The 19,468-nt window shown below is 43.5% G+C and overlaps 1 protein-coding gene across 1 annotated transcript; it reads right to left on the reverse strand.

Annotated features, from left to right (window-relative positions):
- Positions 1–1,777: 1,777 nt before the first annotated feature.
- LOC122548826 (E3 ubiquitin-protein ligase RNF166) lies at positions 1,778–19,458 on the reverse strand. Its single transcript, XM_043687641.2, has 6 exons — positions 19,215–19,458; positions 13,430–13,583; positions 7,242–7,354; positions 6,162–6,279; positions 3,635–3,742; positions 1,778–2,654 (listed from the first exon to the last, which is right to left on the reverse strand). The coding sequence occupies exons 1-6, from the start codon at positions 19,298–19,300 to the stop codon at positions 2,595–2,597; spliced, it is 639 nt and encodes a 212-aa protein (XP_043543576.2). The 5' UTR covers positions 19,301–19,458; the 3' UTR covers positions 1,778–2,594.
- Positions 19,459–19,468: the final 10 nt, after the last annotated feature.

Here is a 19,468-nt window from a genome sequence, read left to right on the forward strand (position 1 = left end):
GGGATTAATCCCCAGTGTCAAAGTACCAAGTTAAGGGCAAAGGTTGGAGGGATTTCTACTTGGAATTTCCTCATTGTTGTTTCACCTTCTTCAAGACTAATCTTATTTGATCAGCCAAAAGTTGGAGAATGCCAACAATGGTTATAAAAGAAGTTTCACCTGCACTTCTGTCAGTCACAGAGAGGAATGAGAGAGAGAGAGAAAGGACAAAAGAGAGACTGAAAGTAAGATAGATAAAGGTGAGGGGGGGGGGAAGAGAGAGAGAGAGGGAAAAGAGATAAAGAAAGCCAGGAAGAGAGATAAGGCAGAGAAAAAGTAAAAGACAGTGGAAAGAGAAAGGACAGAATAAGGGAGAGAGAAAGAAGGGAAGAGAAAAAGAGGCAGAAATGAAGGGGGGAAAGAGAGAAAGAGGGGGACAAAGGGATAGAGAGAGAAAAATACAAAGGAAGAGAATTAAATGGAGAGAAAAGAAGGACTTGCATTTATACGACAATTTTCACATCCTCAAAAGTGCTCGACATGCATGTAAACGGAGTGTGTACCTCAACACTGGGGAGGTTTGACAGTAGCGTCCTCTTTAAAGGAAGGAAACAATGGGGCCTGCTTGGCCCAAAGGAAAACCACTCAGCAATCTAACTAGAAGCAATTATTGCATGTTAGTAACTAGTTCCAGGTTACACTGACAGAACTGACATGTTCATGAGACTTTGTGGACGACTTGATGTTGGATCTTGGATTCCGAGCTATAGTTTCCACCCCCAAATGCACATGACATTGTCTTCTGCACCTTTCAGTCCCATTTACTAGAAAGGGCTTCACAGTAGGAGGTACTTTTTGGTGTGTTGCAATATTGGAACACAGCAGCCAGGAAAATCCCACTGACATCAATGTATAGTGACCAGACGATTAGATTTTAATGATGTCAGTTGAGGAATAGATATTGTTCAGGACACAGGTATATTTGGTACCTCAAGGGAAAAGGTTCATCTCATCTACACTGCTGTTCATTCATAGGACAGGAGCAAAGATGGCCATTCCTACAAGAGGAAGTATCAGAAGTTGCAAGATATGGCGAATGTGTTGGAACAGATGGAATGGCAACACATGAACAATACAACATCAGTGACAGAGAAAGGAGAACAGTATGGCAAGATGGTCATTCAGATTAGAAAGCGATGGAGAAGGGAAGAGAGTTACAAAGATTCACATTGTGATAGTGGCATTATGATACCAGGACTATAGAGTCAAAGTTAAAATCAGATAGGCTATGATGTTATTGAATCGTATAGTAGAATCGAAAGTCCCTGTTTTTATATCAGTATGTACTAATCCAGAATCCCAGGCTATTGTTCTGGGGACACCCGCACCAATCACATCTCCGAGACACCCGCACCAATCAACCAAACCGCACCGTGGCCCAACATTTCAACTCCCCCTCCCACTCTGCCGAGGACATGGAGGTCCTGGGCCTCCTTCACCGCCGCTCCCTCACCACCAGACGCCTGGAGGAAGAACGCCTCATTTTCCGCCTCAGAACACTTCAACCCCAGGGCATCAACGTGGACTTCAACAGCTTCCTCATTTCCCCTTCCCCCACCTCATCCTAGTTTCAAACTTCCAGCTCCGCACTGTCCCCATGACTTGTCCGGACTTGTCCGACCTGCCTAGCTCCTTTTCCACCTATCCACTCCACCCTCTCCTCCCTGACCTATCACCTTCATCTCCTCCTCCACTCACCCATTGTACTCTATGCTACTTTCTCCCCCCCCCCCCCCCCACCCCCACCCCCTCTAGCTTATCTCTCCACGCTTCAGGCTCTCTGCCTTTATTCCTGATGAAGGGCTTTTGCCCGAAACGTCGATTTTGCTGCTCGTCGGATGCTGCCTGAATTGCTGTGCTCTTCCAGCACCACTGATCCAGAATATTGTTCTGGGGACACATACTCAAAATCCACCCACTGGAACTTAAATCAATAGTCAATCCTAATGATTTAATGCAAATCCTAGTGTCAGTAATGGTGACCATGAAATGAAGATCAATTGTAGTAGAAAAACCCTGGTTCACTAATGCCCTTGAGAGAGGGGGCATCTGCAGTTCTTACCCAGTCTGGTCTACACGTGACTCCAGACCCAGAATGATGTGTTTCACTCTTAACTGCCCTCTGAATTGACCCATTCAATCATCAATCCAAGGGGCAATTAGGGATGGGAAGCACACACTGGCTTTGGTGATGGGGGCCTCCATTCGACAAAAGAATAAGGACAGTGTTATAATGCTCGGATTATTGTCATGATACATTGAAGATTCATTACTGAAAACAAACATTCATCAAAAGGAAGCCTCAGCTAATACAGTACATCACAAGGAATTATTGCTGCAAGATTGACAATGTCTCAACATCGAGCAGAAAGGTTCTTTCAGAAATGCTCCAAACAAAAATCCAAACCAATCTTCATCAGGGTCTGGGAAGAGGTTCCTCAAAGCTTGCTTGCAAAGTCCCTTTTATAAAAGCGGATTTGAAAAGCATGCCTATCCTTTAAAAAAAGTGTGTGATTTTCTGCAGGAGATGTTTCTTCAAAAGGGATATAATCAAATTACTTATACGAATTCCAGATGGTGTCTTGCAGCATCAATTCTTCGTCTTGATCAAAATTCTGAAATCAGGGAAGAAAGCAGTATTCGAGGTTAACATTCAGACAGTAAGACTGACCTGTTTCTCCACCAGCCTGAATTTCCCACGTCATCACTTCTGCAAAGGATCATAGAATCATACAGGACAGAAGAGGCCTTTTGGCCTATCGAGTCTGTACTGCCAAAGCTACACTAAACCTACAATGGTCTCACTTTCCTGCACTTGGATGCTCATCAGAGGGTTGGTGTGGACTTGAGGGGCCAAATGGCCTGCTTCCACACTGTAAGGACTCTATGAGAGAAAGTACTTCTCCTCATATCAGTAGGCGACACCTAATTTTTAACAATGCCCCCTAGTTCTGGACTCACCCACAGAAGGATATATCATTTGCACATCCACATTGTCAACATGTTATTCATTGCAATTACCCTCACTCTAAACTCCAGTGTAAACTAGCCCAAACCGTCTAACTAAAAACCAAAAGAACTGTAAATCAGGAGCACAAGTAGAAATTGCCGGAAAAGCTCAGCAGGTCTGGCAGCATCTGTAAAGAAAAATCAGAGTTAACATTTTGGATCCAGTGACTCTCCCTCAGACTCGAAACATGAACTCTGATTTATTTTCTCCCACAGGTGCCGTCAGACCTGCTGAGATTTTCCAACAACTTCTGTTTTGTTCCTAATCTGTCTCACCACCTCATTCCAACATCGGCACCTCCACATCATTCATTTTTTTGTCAGTGTGGATCTGATGGGCCAACTGTGCTGTGCTGGCTCTAAGAAAACCTAGTGATTGCTGGTATCAATCGAGTAAACCCCCTCTCAATCTTTAAATAAAAGAGACTGAAACTGCACACAGTATTTGAGACGTGGTCTCACCAATACCCTCTATAATTAAAGCATAATTTTACTTTAATGCTCCATTCATAATACATGATAATATTAACCTTCCCAATTACTTGCAATCAGAATGATATACACACACAATGTCAAATACACTCACCACAAAGAATTGGTATTGGAATCGGTGTCGGACTCTCAGGTGCTGAATAAAATTCCTGCTGTAATAATTTGGATCCCCCCACGGCATTGATGCACAAATTGGACAGACCTACAGGACAAGAATCCACAGTTTCAGCTAAAACGAGTCACTGATAGCATTCACACCTTTTGAGTAAGAAATATTGTGGGTTCGTGTCCCACTTGAGTACAATAATCTAAGCAGACTCCCCAGTGCGGTACTGAAGGAGTACTGCACTTTGCACTGTATGTGATGTTCAACTATCATCTCCTCTGATTTAATTTCATTTATTGTCACGTGTACCGAAGTACAGTGAAAAGCTTTGTTTGTGAGCAGTACAGGCAGATCATAGTAAGCAAGGATATACAGATCATAGGGTGAAAAAAGAACTTGGACAGAGTAAGGCATTCAGGCTACACCGCACAGAAAGTGCACTACGCAAGATCAACATTAACAAGACCAACATTATATGAAATTAGAGAGTCCATTCTTCAGTCTAATAACAACAGGGATGAAGCTGTTCTTAAACCTGTTCGTGTGTGTGTTCAGGTTTCTGCGTCTTCTGCCTGATGGAAGAGGTTGTAGGAGATCATTATCAGGGTGGGAGGTTTGATGATCTCTGGCCTCTCAGGTGGAGAGCAGGACACAAAATGATTCAAGAAAGTGGCTCACCACTCCCTTCTCCAGTACAATCAGTGATGGGCAATAAACACTGGCCTCACCAGGGATACCTTCAACCCATAAACACAAACAAAACAGTAGGGATGTCCTCCTTGGTTATCTAGGTCAAAATGTGTGGCGCTGGAAAATCACAGCCGGTCAGGCACCATCCGAGGAGCAGGAGAGTTGACGTTTCGAGCATAAGTTTTCATCAGGAATGAGGGGGTGCCCAAGAGAACTGAGAGACAAATGGGAGGGGGTGGGACTGGAGGAAGGTAGATAGGAATGCCTTAGGTGGATGAAGGTGGGGGGTGGGGGGGGGGGGGGGGGGGGGTGGTGATAGGTTGGAGTGGACGTTGGAGCAGATAATTGAGAAGGAAGATGAACAAGTAGGACAGGTCAAGAGGGCAGTGCCGAGTTGGAGGGTTGGATCTGGGATGAGGTGGGGGAGGGGAGATGAGGAAACTGGTGAAATTCACATTGATCTCGTGTGGTTGGAGTGTCTGAAGGTGGAAGATGAAGCGTTCTTCCTCCAGGCGTCGTGTGGCTAGGATTTGGCAGTGGAGGCAACCCAGTACTTGGCAGAGTGGGATGGGGTGTTGAAGTGTTCAGCCACGGGGTGGTGGGGTTGATTGGTGTGCGTGTCTCTGAGATATTCTCTGAAATGTTCCACAAGCTGGCATCCTGTCTCTCCAATGTGGAGGCGACCACATCGAGAGCAATGGACACAGTAGATGAGGTGTTTGGAGGTGCAGAGAAATCTCTGCCAGATGTGGAAGGATCCTTTGGGGTCTTGGACGGAGGTGAGGGGAGAGTTGTGGGCTCAGGTTTTGGACTTATTGTGGTGACAAATGAAGGTGCTGGGAGTGGAGGTGGGTTGGTTGGGGGATCTAACGAGTGAGTCGGGGAAGGAATGGTCTCTGCGGAATGCTGAAAGGGGTGGGGAGGGAAATATATCTCTGGTGGTGAGGTCTGACTGTACATGGAGGAAATGGTGGAGGATGATGCATTGTATCCGGTGATTGGTGAGCTGAAAGGTGAGGACCGGGAAGTTCTAACCTTATTGCAATTGGACGGATGAAGTTCAAGGGGCGAGGTGCGGGAAGTGGAGGAGATGCACTGGAGGGCACTGTTAACCAAGTGGGAAGGGAAATTGCAGTCTTTGAAGTAGGAGGCCATCTGGGATGTTCTGGAGTGGAATTGGTCGTCCTGGGAGCACAAACAGCAGAGGTGGAGGAATTGGGAGTAATCAGGAAACGTGCAAGTCTTTGTTTCATTTGATTCCAAGAATTTCTCAAGCAATATTTGAGGAATTCTGGAACAAAGAATAAACATTAAATGTAACTGATGTCCAGTGCAGAAGGTAATGGTTATGGTGCATCCAACATATTGCTTTTATAAGAAGAGTGATATGAGAGTTAACTGTGAATCTTCCCAGAAACTGGGCTCCATTCTCAATGTTTTAATAGAGCTTGTCAGTTGATGTGGACAGGAGTTTGTCCCAGTTAGATGCAAAGAACAAAGGCCTTCTATGACCCCTTTGGAAGAGTTTCCATTTCTGTAAAGAGTATTAGGATATTCGGAGGTCACAAAAGGTGCTGTACAACTACAAGTTCTGGCTGTCCATCCCTGTTTCACCAACAGGAAGAGGCCGAGATGAAGCTTTTAAGTCTTTCTTGTTGGTGTGGAGTGAAGGACAGAAAGTCCTCTTTGTTTAAATGTCAGATAAACTCATCGCGTCTTCTGCCTGATGAGGCATATTTTCTAAAAAATGGCACTCACTCAGTGTAAATGTTTTCATTGCACAAACAATTTGGCGATTAAGAAGAAACAACATGAAAGCACTTACCACATGCCGATAATCACCACAATGATACGTACAACAATGCAGCACAAGGTCACCTATGTCATAGCCACTTTGATGGCAATACGGGCAGGTAAATGTAGATCTGTTTGGTTCTGTGGCACTTGAAAATAGGGAAAAACAAACTGTGTTATATTGTTTGCTGATGGATGAACAGCTCTGAAACCACTTACAAGACAATTCCATCAAACAACTTTTAAATTGTCTCTACAAACCAAATAGATAAGCAGAATGAGTGAAACATCACTAGTTTCTCTGTGTTGGAGATTTGCACTCAGTGATGCACATAATCCAATAAACTACAAGAGAAACTATGACACGTTACATGAAAGATATTTAGCCCAGTTACTGAATACCTAATGAAATGTTGAGATACAAGGGTTAACAAGTATTAAATTGCATCTTATCAATGACTTGGATTTCATTTGTACTAAATTCAAATTGGACAGACCCAGAGTCTAAACCTTCAGGCACCAGTCAGATAAAATAATCTATGAAAACAACGTAGCATTGTCATGGCCAAAGCAATAGCGAATGTAGGATCCCCAAACACAGGAGTAATTCAGGAGTAAGAAAGTGCAAGACTTGGATATATTCCCTTTCTTTGTGCATGAACGTTTCTGACCTGGATGGGTGGCATGGTGGCTCAGTGGTTAGCACTGCTACCTCACAGGGCCAGGGTCCCAGCTTCAATTCCAGCCTCAGGTGACTCTGTGTGGAGTTTGCACATTTCCCCCTGTGTCTGCATGGGTTTCCTCCCACAGTCCAAAGATGTGCAGGTTAGGTGAATTGGCTGTGCTAAATTGCCCAAAACGTGTTGGGGGAATTGGTCAGGGGGAATTCAGAGGGTCAGTGTGGACTTGTTGGGCCAAATGGCCTGTTTCCACACTGTAGGGTATCTATTCTTAATGAGCATAACTGAACAACATAATAGGTGCAACCATTTATCGTAAATTGGTCATTGGTGTCACATTTAGGATTGTTCAGCAAGTTCTGGAATCGTATCTAATAGTAGACGTTTTGATGTGGAATTATTTTTACTTCCCTGGCAGATCTGAAGCTTACCTGACTGAGGCAGGTGTTGGGAGAGGTATTGCACTTGTATTGCAGTCTGGACCATATTCCCTCAGGTACTGTGCGCAGGTGGTAGTGTGTGCCCTCATATCAATCAGGTACACCTGAAAACAAGCCCACACTCTTGTTATACACATAAACATAGCAGGAGAGACATAGGCCATTCAGCTCATCAAGTCTGCTCTGTCATTCTATGAGATCATGGTCGATCTGATAATCCTCAACTCCACTTTCCTGCATAGCCCTTGATTCCCTAACTGATTAAAAATCTTCTATCTCATCCCTGAATATACTTAATGACCCAGCCTTGATAGCCATTTGTGGTCAAGAATTCCACAGAGTCACTCCCCTCAGAAGAAATTCCTCCTCATCTCTGTTTTAAGTGGATGACCTCTTATTCTGAGATTATGCCCTCTGACCCTAGACTCCCTTCTCCAATTTAATAATCACCTGCCTATAGCAGGGTGATCAGAACTATACACAATACTCCAATAGTGGCCTCACCAACGTCCTGTACCACCACAGCATGACATCCCAAATCCTATCCTCAATGCTCTGAACAAAGTAGGCAAGCATGCTAAACGCCTTCTTAATCTGTGAGGCAACTTTCAAAGAACTATGTACCGGAACCCCAGGTCTCTCTGTTCAACAGGGCCTTCCCATTAACTCTGTAAGTCCTGTCCTTGTTTATTTTACCAAATTACAATACCTCGCATTTATCCAAATTCAACTCCATCTGCCACTCCTTAGCTCATTGCCCAAATTGATCAAGACCCATGTATAATCTTAGATAACCTTCTTCACTGTCAAATATACTACAGGTATTTATCCGAACATCCAAAAACCGAAGAGCTCCGAAATCCAAAATTTTTTGTGAATTCTTTTTCTCATTAAGGTTGTTTGGCGAGCAAACAGTTAACCCAAGTTGACACCCACTCCATGTGTGTCACTCAGATGCGACATGAGGAGGCGTGGCCAAGCACTGACAACCCTGGGGTTTCTCTGTGAATGCCCCCAAGTCAACACCCACTCAAAGTGTGTCACTCAGATGCAACGTTGGGGGGGGGGGGGGCATGTCCAAGCACGTTCTTACTTAGAAGTCTGCTCCTCTGGTAAGATTTTTAAACATTTCACCATGAAACTGTCACTATTCTGAAAACTGAAAAATTCAGAATTCCAAAAAACAGCTGGTCCCAAGCATTTCGGATAAATCTTCTACCAATACTAATTTTGTGTCATTCACAAACTTACTAACTATTACTTACTTACTAGATTTTCATCCAAACGTAGAAATAAGAAACAAAAGTGGACCCCCTGCTGATCCCTGCAGCACACGCTGGTCCTAGAGACTTATCCACCTTTATTTGTTCCTAAAGCATCTCTTCTTCTGTAATAGAGTCATAGAGATGTGCAGCATGGAAAAAGACCCATCGGTCCAACCTGTCCATGCCGACCAGATATCCCAACCCAATCTAGTCCCACCTGCCAGCACCCGGCCCCTATCCTCCAAACCCTTCCTATTCATATATCCATCCAAATGTCTCTTAAATGTTGCAATTGTACCAGCCTCCACCACATCCTCTGGCAGCTCATCCCATACCCGTACCATCCTCTGTGTGAAAATGTTGCCCCATAGGTCTCTATTATATCTTTCCCCTCTCACCCTAAACCTATACCATCTAGTTCTGGACTTCCCGACCTCAGGGAAAAGACTTTGTCTACTTATCCTATCCATACCCCTCATAATTTTGTAAACCTCTATAAGGTCACCCTTCAGCCTCCGACGCTCCAGGGAAAACAGCCCCAGCCTGTTCAGCCTCTCCCTAAAGCTCAGATCGTCCAACCCTGGCAACATCCCTGTAAATCTTTCCTGAACCCTTTCAAGTTTCACAACATCTTTCCAATAGGAAGGAGACCAGAATTGCATGCAATATTCCAACAGTGGCCTAACCAATGTCCTGTATAGCCACAACATGACCACCCAACTCCTGTACTCAATACTCTGACCAATAAAGAAAGCATACCAAACGCCGACTTCACTATCCTACCTATCTGTGATTCCACTTTCAAGGAGCTACGAGCCTGCACTCCAAGGTCTCTTTGTTCAGCAACACTCCCTAGGACCTTACCATTAAGTGTATAAGTCTTGCTAAGATTTGCTTTCCCAGAATGCAGCACCTCGCATTTATCTGAATTAAACTCCATCTGCCACTTCTCAGCCCATTGGCCCATCTGGTCAAGATCCTGTTATAATTTGAGGTAACCCTCTTCGCTGTCCACTACACCTCCAATTTTGGTGTCATCTGCAAACTTACTAACTGTACCTCTTATGCTCGCATCCAAATCATTTATGTAAATGACAAAAAGTAGAGGTCCCAGCACCGATCCTTGTGGCACTCCACTGGTCACAGGCCTCCAATCTGAAAAACAACCCTCCACCACCACCCTCTGTCTTCTACCTTTGAGCCAATTCTGTATCCAAATGGCTAGTTCTCCCTGTATTCCATGAGATCTAACCTTGCTAATCAGTCTCCCCTAGGAAACCTTGTTGAATGCCTTACTGAAATCCATATAGATCATGTCCACCATTCTGCCCTCATCAATCCTCTTTGTTACTCTTCAAAAAGCTCAATCAAGTTTGTGAGACATGATTTCCCACGCACAAAGCCATGTTGACTATCCCTAGTCAGTCCTCGCCTTTCCAAATACATGTACATCCTGTCCCTCAGGATTCCCTCCAACAACTTGCCCACCACCAAGGTCAGGCTCACTGGTCTATATTTCCCTGGCTTGTCCTTACCACCCTTCTTAAACAGTGGCATTACGTTTGCCAACCTCCACTCTTCCAGCACCTCACCTGTGACTATCAATGATACAAATATCTCAGCAAGAGACCCAACAATCACTTCTCTAGCTTCCCACAGAGTTCTCGGGTACACCTGATCAGGTCCTGGGGATTTATCCACCTTTATCCTTTTCAAGACATCCAGCACTTCCTCCTCTGTAATCTGGACATTTTGCAAGATGTCACTATCTATTTCCTTAGTCTATATCTTTCATATCCTTTTCCACAGTAAATACTGATGCAAAATACTCAAAATACTCTGAGCTCAAAAACTGCATGAATTTATGTAAAACTCTGTTATCTCACTTTTTAGATTAGAATCAATCTAAACATCATGGCATAGACAGAGAACACAGTGGGTCAACACCTTTAACATATTCTGGATTAGTGGTGCTGGAAGAGCACAGCAGTTCAGGCAGCATCCGAGGAGCAGTAAAATCGACGTTTCGGGCAAAAGTCTTTCATCAGGAATACAGGCAGAAAGCCTGTATTCCTGATGAAGGGCTTTTGCCCAAAACGTCGATTTTACTGCTCCTCGGATGGTGCCTGAACTGCTGTGCTCTTCCTGCACCACGAATCCAGAATCTGGTTTCCAGCATCTGCAGCCATTGTTTTTACCTACCTTCAACATATTGTCTAGCTATCACCATTGTTAACAGCTAACCAGAGAATGCAACTTTTAAAAAAAGGTTTTGTGATTTACACATGAAAGAAGTGAAACTATCACTGTATTCTAACAGATGAAAGGTTTAACAGACAATCAATTTTTCAATGTATAATTTCAGTTACATCACACTGTAAATGTTTGCTATAAATTCTGTGTTACGATCGAGCCCTCCACAATCACCTGATGAAGGAGCGTCGCTCCGAAAGCTCGTGTGCTTCCAATTAAACCTGTGGGACTATAACCTGGTGTTGTGTGATTTTTAACTTGTTGCAAAATACTCGTTTAGTATCTCCCCCATTTTCTGCGGCTCCACACAAAGGCCCTATTTTCTCCCTCGTTACCCGTTTGTCCTTAGTGTATTTGTAAAAACTCTTGGATTCTCCTTAATTCTATTTGCCAAAGCTATCTTATGTCCCCTTTTTGCCCTCCTGATTTCCCTAAGTATACTCCTACTTCCTTTATACTCTTCTAAGGATTCACTCGATCTATCCTGTCTATACTTACATACGCTTCCTTCTTTTTCTTAACCAAACCTTCAATTTCTTTAGTCATCCAGCATTCCCCATACCTACCAGCCTTCCCTTTCACCCTGACAGGGATATACTTTCTCTGGATTCTCGTTATCTCATTTCTGAAGGCTTCCCATTTTCCAGCCATCCCTTTACCTGCGAACATCTGCCCCCAGTCAGCTTTCGAAAGTTTTTGCCTAATACCGTCAAAATTGGCTTTTAGATCTGGTCTATCCTTTTCCATCATTATTTTAAATCTAATAGAATTATGGTCGCTGGCCCCAAAGTGCTCCCCCACTGACACCTCAGTCACCTGCCCTGCCTTATTTCCCAAGAGTAGGTCAAGTTTTGCACCTTCTCTAGTAGGTACATCCACATACTGAATCAGAAAATTGTCTTGTACGCACTTAAGAAATTCCTCTCCATCTAAACCTTTAACACTATGGCAGTCCCAGTCTATGTTTGAAAAGTTAAAATCCCCTACCATAACCACCCTATTATTCTTACAGATAGCTGAGATATCCTAACAAGTTTGTTTCTCAAATTCCCTCTGACCCCCCTCTGGGGGGTCAATAATACAATCCCAATAAGGTGATCATCTCTTTCTTATTTCTCAGTTCCACCCAAATAACTTCCCTGGATGTATTTCTGGGAATATCCTCCCTCAGCACAGCTGTAATGCTATCCCTTATCAAAAATGCAACTCCCCCTCCTCTCTTGCCTCCCTTTCTATCCTTCCTGTAGCATTTGTATCCTGGAACATTAAGCTGCCAGTCCTGCCCATCCCTGAGCCATGTTTCTGTAATTGCTATGATATCCCAGTCCCATGTTCCTAACCATGCCCTGAGTTCATCTGCCTTCCCTGTTAGGCCCCTTGCATTGAAATAAATGCAGTTTAATTTATTAGTCCTACCTTGTCCCTGCTTGCCATGTTTGACTCGCTTCTGTTCTCAACTGTATCAGTCTCAGATTGATCTCTTTCCTCACTATTTCTCTGGGTCCCACCTTACTAGTTTAAATCTTCCCGAGCAGCTCTAGCAAATTTCCCTGCCAGTATATTAGTCCCCTGTGGACTGTTTCCAAGGCATCAATACTTATTTCCCCCGAGTTTGCTAGCTTTCACAGATTTCTCCACAGGAAAAACTGATGTAAAATATTTGTTTAGTATCTCTCCCATATCCTGTAGTTCCACACATTGATGACCACATTGATCGTAATTGTCTCCCCTGTTGCTCTTTTGCCCCTTGTGTATTTATAGAATCTCTTTGGATTATTTTTAACCTTATCTGTTAAGGATCTCCCCTTTTCCCTTCTTGTCTTCCTAATTTCCCTCTTAAGAATGCCCCCACACCCATTATACCTTTCAAGAGATTCACTTTATCACAGTTGTACATACCTGATATACGACTCATTCTTATTCTTGACCAGAGCCTCAATATCGTTATTTAACCTTTGTTCTTTACTCCTACCAGCCTTACCCTTCAGTCTAACAGGAATATAGCACCTCTGGATTCATGTTATCTCACTTTTGAAAGTCTCCTACTTGCCAGTTGTCCCTTTACCTGCGAGCAGTGTACTCTAATCAACTCTTGAAGTTCCTGCCTCATGCCATCAAAGTTTACCTTACTCCAATTAAGATCTTTAACTTTTATACAAGGCCTATTCTTTTCCATAACTATTTTAAAATTATCACTGGTCCCAAAGTGCTCCCCCAGTAACACTGCAGTCATTTTCTCTGCCTTATTTCCAAAGACAAGGTCAGGTTTTGCTCCTTCTCTGGTAAGTGCATCTACATATCAGTCAGTAAGATTTTCTTGAACACATTTAACAAATTACTCCTCATCCAAGCCCCTAACACAATGGCAATCCCTGTCTATGTTTGGAAAGTTAAAATCCCCTGCTATTACAACCCTGATATTGTTCCAGATGTCTGACTCCTGAACCTGTGCCTTCTCAAGGTGTGTTACCAAATGTGAGATGCCATGAGAGTGTACAACTGAGACAAGGTTTGGTTAGACTTTGCCTGTATTACAGTGTCTCAGATGAAACAGGAGAAATCCTGTTGAGTCTGTTCAGACTCCATATGTTGAGATGAGATTGTGCAGACTCTGGATCACATGGAGCCAAAGTATCAAGAGGCTGCTTTTCGTGAACTAACCTCAACATCACAACCTCTGCAATTTGCTTTCATCGTTCTCATCCAGGTCTCAATGTCCGTTGCTGGCTGCTCCATGTAAGAAGTGGGATTCCGGCACAAAGGACATTTTCCATTGTTCATGGCAAAGTTTTGGATGTGGCATTCCTGGCAAAAGCTGAAAGGAAACGAAAACAGTGAAGCTGGGGCTCCTATCCAATACAAAGAAAAGGATGACTTGGTGGGGTGGGGGGAACAGCCTTTGCACTTAGGAAGGTGCAAAGAGTAGACAGAGAGAAAATGCCAAAGACAAACAGAAAATGCTAGAGACACTCAGCAGGTCTGGCAGCATCTGTGCAAAGAGAATCAGAGTTAACTTTTTAAGTCCAGTATGACGCTTTGGAATGTTTCCACTTTCGGAGAGACCAAAATTGAGTACGATAAGTAAAAGACAGTCACGAAGATATAAACTCTTGTCTGTGCTGAAGAAGAGTCATACTAGTGAGACTCTGGACAGGATGCTTTTTGGACGGTTGGTGCAGACTCAATGGGCCACATGGCCTCTTCTACACTGGAGGGAATTCTATGATTCACTGGGTGACAGTGACACCCAGAACTGGACAAAAACTTTATGAATATTTAGGGCATAGATATTAGGGAACTAATGCCTGCAAGTTTGTTTTTAACCATCCTACTGAAGTTCTTCAAAAAAAGTGACGTGTTATGGATAAAGGGGGACTGATGCCTATACTGTCTGTAGACTTCGAGGAGGCAAAAGTAAGGAGATAATGCTGCAGTTATACATGGCACTGTGAGATAATATTTGCTGGAGTTTTGAAGTGTAAGAGGTGACTTAATTGAAATAGATAAGATCATGGTAGATAATGGAGAGAATGTTTCCTCTTGTGGGAGAATCTAAAACCAGGAGGTCACTGTTCCAAAATAACGGGTTACCCATTGAAAACAGAAACAAGCCAAAATATTTCCCTCACAAGGGTTGGTGAAATATTTCCTTTAAAGTTGGTGGAAGCAAGTTCATTTGATTTTTGTTTTAAGACAGGGGTGGATAGACTATTGAGAAGGAAGAGGTGAGAGGTTACCATAAATGAACGGGAATGTGGAACAATCAGATCAGCTTTGCTATTCATGATTGCTAGAGCAGAAACGAGGGCTGATTGACCTACCCCTACTCCTTGTTTGTATGTTCATGTATTTGTCATGTCATATATATAGATAGGAGTAAAGCCAAGTGTGAGTACATTATGCAGAGTCCAAACCAAAGTCTATTGATTGCAAAGGGAGATTTCAGCATTAATGACACCCTCGAACTAGGGGTCAGAGTTTAAGGATAAGGGATAAATCTTTTCGGACTGAAGTGAGGAGAAATGCCTTTGCCCAGAGATATGGAGGTGCTAGCGTTGGACTGGGGTGGACAAAATCAAAAAGTCCCACAAGACCAGGTTATAGTCCAACAGATTTATTTGCCCGTTCACCAGGTGGAGACTTCATATGACAAAGAATTTAGGCTACTGAGTTGGATGACCAGCCATCATCATATTGAATGGCAGAGCAGGCTTGAAGGGCCGAATGGCCTCCTCCTGTTCCTAGCTTCTATGTATGTTTCAAGGCAACTCCCAGAATGAAATAGCCTCTCGGTATTTTCTTCAAGTAATCTAATGGCAAACAATAAGCATTATATTTTGTTTTATACATTACCCTGTGCTGTCTGACCTACACCAGCACCCAGTCTGGCAATTCCTTAATTCCAAAGCTCTCATGTTCATTTTAAATTCTGCAATGCACTCACCCATCTATCTCTGTAACCTTTGGAATCGTAATAACTCGGAGATCTCTGTATTTCTCCATTTTTAGCCTCCTGCACATTGCCAGACATTCACCAGGGTGTCCTACCTTCAGCTACCAACGCTCTAAGCTCTGGAAATACTTCCCTAAGCCTCTCCAATGCTCCCTCCTCCCTTCCATTCAGATCTGTTTGAAGAGTCATTTGGTCACCACTGTCCCCATAGAATCATCGAAACATGGAGATACAAATTCTGGCACAGAAAGAGGCCATTCAGCCCAGTTGTTCTTGTTGGACATCCCCTTATATGGCTTGGTATGAAAGACTCTGAGCAAGGAAGAGCTGGTACAGAATGCAGTATGTGTATTTATTAGAACTGCTAAACTCCCCAGGTCAATTGGTGGAAACCTGCTGTTGCCCCTTACACAAGAGAGTGGTCCTGCTGCTAAACTGGGGTGCTTTGACCAACCCTAGTTGCCCTTGGGAAGGTGGTGGTAAGCTATCTTCTTTAACCTTTGCTGGACCATGAGGTAATAGTTTGTGTTTGAGGGCAATTCTGCTGTTTCTCCTGATCCCACAAAAAACTCAAGAATGCCCAGTCTGTTCGCAGTCAAAGACATTTAGCATGGTGATAGTGTCACACAGTACATGCAAAGTATTCTCAATCTGATGACGGAACTTTGTCTCTACAAGGACCATGTGTTGGTCACCCCTACCTGCTGCAGGCAAACTAGTGAACATGAGGTAAAGTACCCAGCCCAGCAGCTTTGTGATATTTTATGTTAAGGCCAGCATTTGATACCCACTCCCATTTGCCCTTGAACTGACTGGCTTGCTAACACCATTTCCAGTTAAGAGCCACCACATTGCTGTGGGTTTGGAGTCACATGTGGGCCAGACCATGTAAGGACTTCCTTCCCTGAAAGGAACTAGAGGGTTTTTTTTTAACAACAATTGAGGATAGATTAGAAATAGTATTGAATCTATGTTCCAGATTTTCTTGTTAGATGCTTGTTGAGATTGGAACACCGCTCTGCAGCTTATCAGTCCAGAGATTTCACCACTGTGTCACCATCTGTCCCTATCAGTATAGACCATGAAGATGTTTAAACACTGTATTCATCTAAGTATAAACAAAACCTCAAACTTAGAAAGTGCTATGGGGAAAAGAGTGGGGAGTAGGGAACGAGTTCAGAGCCAAGATTGACAGATTGAATGGTCTCCTTCTATGCTGAAGTGTTCTATAACAGCTGTGAATTTATACAGATTAACCTCAATGTGGATTACTTTATCCCCTGCTTTGCTCCTAGTTAATTCTAAAGATGGATTTTTAGGCACCTATAAGCGTTCCCCCCCCCCTTTAAGTTACATGCTATTAGCCAAGTTCACATAGGTACAACTCATTTATCAAACTTCAGAAACAACTTTATCAAGTCTTAAAGCAAATTGTGAGGTTTTTTTGGGAAGCTGATTGTGATCCGATAGTACAGCTCCAACTCTATTCACAACCACAGAACAAAATCAAAGAATCATAGAATGATTACAACATGCCGTACGGCTATTCTGTCCATCCTATCCATGCTGGGTCATCGACAACTGTAACTCAACATGCTCTAACTGCACTCTCCCTGTTGTTCAGCAATCTGGATTAGTGGTGCTGGAAAAGCACGGCAGTTCAGACAGCATCCGAGGAGCAGTAAAATCAACGTTTCAGGCAAAAGCCCTTCATCGGTATTCCTAATGAAGGGCTTTTGCTTGAAACGTCGATTTTACTACTCCTCGGATGTTGTCTGAACTGCTGTGCTTTTCCAGCACCACTAATCCAGAATCTGGTTTCCAGCATCTGCAGTCATTGTTTTTACCTGTTGTTCAGCAAGTTGTCTCATGTCAGAATACTGTCCTCTTTCTAAAGTTATGATTGAGTCTGCCTCCCCCACACTCTCAGGCATTGCATTCCAAACCTTCACCACTCACTGCTAAAGAGAGTTCTCCCTCATGTTACGGGTGCTCCTTTGTTGGACCACCTTACATTTGGTTCATAGACATCTGGTTGAGGAACATTCCAACAATGAACTGGAAGGAATGGCCTCTTCCCTACGTTTTATAAGATTATGTCTGGTCTAATTGCGGCTTTGATTCCATGTTCCTTCCTGCCCAACTCCCAAGGGCCTTTGACTCCTTTGTCAATCAAGAAACTGTTTACCTCAGCCTTAAAAATATTCAATGTGCCTACCTCCATCACACTCTCTGGAAAGGCATTAGAGCTTCGTCCCCCTTTAGTTCTAGTCTCTGCCACAAGGGGGAGATGTCCTTTCACACCCACCTTGCCAAGTCCCTTCAAGATCTTTGTTCAGATATTTTAAGATTTGGATTTTATTGTCAAGTACGGGAGAACAGTGGAAAGTGTATAATGTCGCCACACAAGGGACCATCTTAGGTACGGGTTCCTAGGTACAGAATCATAAATCAGAAGTCACACTATACCAGATTATAGTCCAATGGGTTTATTTGAAATCACAAGCTTTCGGAGAGCTGCTCTCTTTCATCAGATAGAGTGAAGGCAAAGCAGCAGTGCCCCAGACGCTTGTGATCTCAAATACATCTGTTAGACTATAACCTGGTGTCATCTGACTTCTGACCTTGCCTACCCCAGTCCAACACCGGCACCTCCACATCACAGAATCATAAGAACAAGGTAGAAAGAAAGAACAAAGTTAAAAGTTAAACATTACAGCGTTCTGCGTATTAAGTAGGAAAATAAAGAAATAAAGCTAAAAGTCAATCATTAAGGTGCTCAGTCACACTCCCTCCAGGGGCTCGACCTCCTCTGGTTAAATCAGATCGCCTCTCGTTGTTACAAACACCAATGAACAGCCTTTTTACCTCCCTCTCTGCTTTTATTGTTAACAGAATTATTACAGTGCTAAAGGAGGCCATTCAGCCCACTGTGCAGGCACTGATTCTTTCAAAATGGTGGCATTAAAATAGTGATATTTACTTATCTATGCTGTTTATTTACGTAGCCATGCTACTTAACTCTGTGATCTGGCTGTATTGCTCGCAAGACAAAGCTTTTCACTGTGCCTTGGTACACAAGACAATTAATTCAATTCAATTCTATTCTCCTGCCTTGTCCCCGTAACCCTGCACTTTGCTCCTACTTAAATAACCATCCAATGCCCATCTTGAATGCCTCGATTGAACCTGCCTCCACCCAGATTTTCAGGCAGTGCATTCTGAACCCTGACTACCCACTGGGCAGAAAAGATTTTCTCCCACATCACATTTGCTTCTTTTTAAACTTGTGCACTTTGTTCCTTGATCATTTTACAAGCAGGAACAGTTGCTCCTCATCCACTTTGTCCAGACACGATCTCCCCTCTGCCTTCTCCTCTCAAACAAAACTTCTCCAGTCTACCCTCAGAGCTGAAGTTTCTCATTCCTGGAACCACTGCTGTATACCTCTCTCGCACTCTCTCTCCAATACATTCCTGTGCCTCCTCCAATATGGCATTCAGAACTGTAGCTGAGACCTAGTCTCCTATACCACACAACAGAGAATGCTGGAGAAACTCAGCAGATTTGGCAACATTGATGGAGAGAGAAACAGAGTTAATAATAAATGAAGAAGGGTCATGGAACTCAAAACATTATCTGTTCCTTGTTCCACAGACACTGGTAGGTTTGTTGAGTTGCTTTCTGTTTCTATTTCAGATTTTCAGCTCTTACTGGAGCAGCTGCTATTTGAGCACCTTATAACCTTTCCTCTTTTACTGCTTGACCAACATCAACTTAAACCTTTCATAGGGACTTGCAGCACAGAAACAGACCCTTCGGTCCAACTTGTCCGACTGGATATCCCAACCCAATCTAGTCCCATTTGCCAGCACTTGGCCTATATCCCTCTAAACCCTTCCTGTTCATAAATGTTGTAGAGAACACCTAGTTTTACAGAAATGGAAAGAATAGCATTCTCAGAAGCTTCCTTAATGTTCCAACGTTACTTACACATGTTGGCACTGAGTCCTGATTGGTCTGTGCAGTGTTTGCATGCAGATGGGGCAGTCAAAATCCGCAGCTTCTTTCGAATCCATCTGTCCAAGGGTTTCTGAGGTGCGCTGTGGGCTCTCCCCATCAGAATCAGATGGTTACCAACCGAGCGCCATCAGGAGACGCTGGAGTCCCAGAGGGAGCGTGGAAACTGACAGAGTGAAACTGCAGGAGCTCAGTGCGGTGTCCACTTCACCGAATCAGCTGGGAAT

Source organism: Chiloscyllium plagiosum, unplaced genomic scaffold (assembly GCF_037043375.1).
Source record: "Chiloscyllium plagiosum isolate Xiang-an unplaced genomic scaffold, Cpla_swu_hap1 HiC_scaffold_4, whole genome shotgun sequence".
Classification (NCBI taxonomy): Eukaryota; Metazoa; Chordata; class Chondrichthyes; order Orectolobiformes; family Hemiscylliidae; genus Chiloscyllium; species Chiloscyllium plagiosum.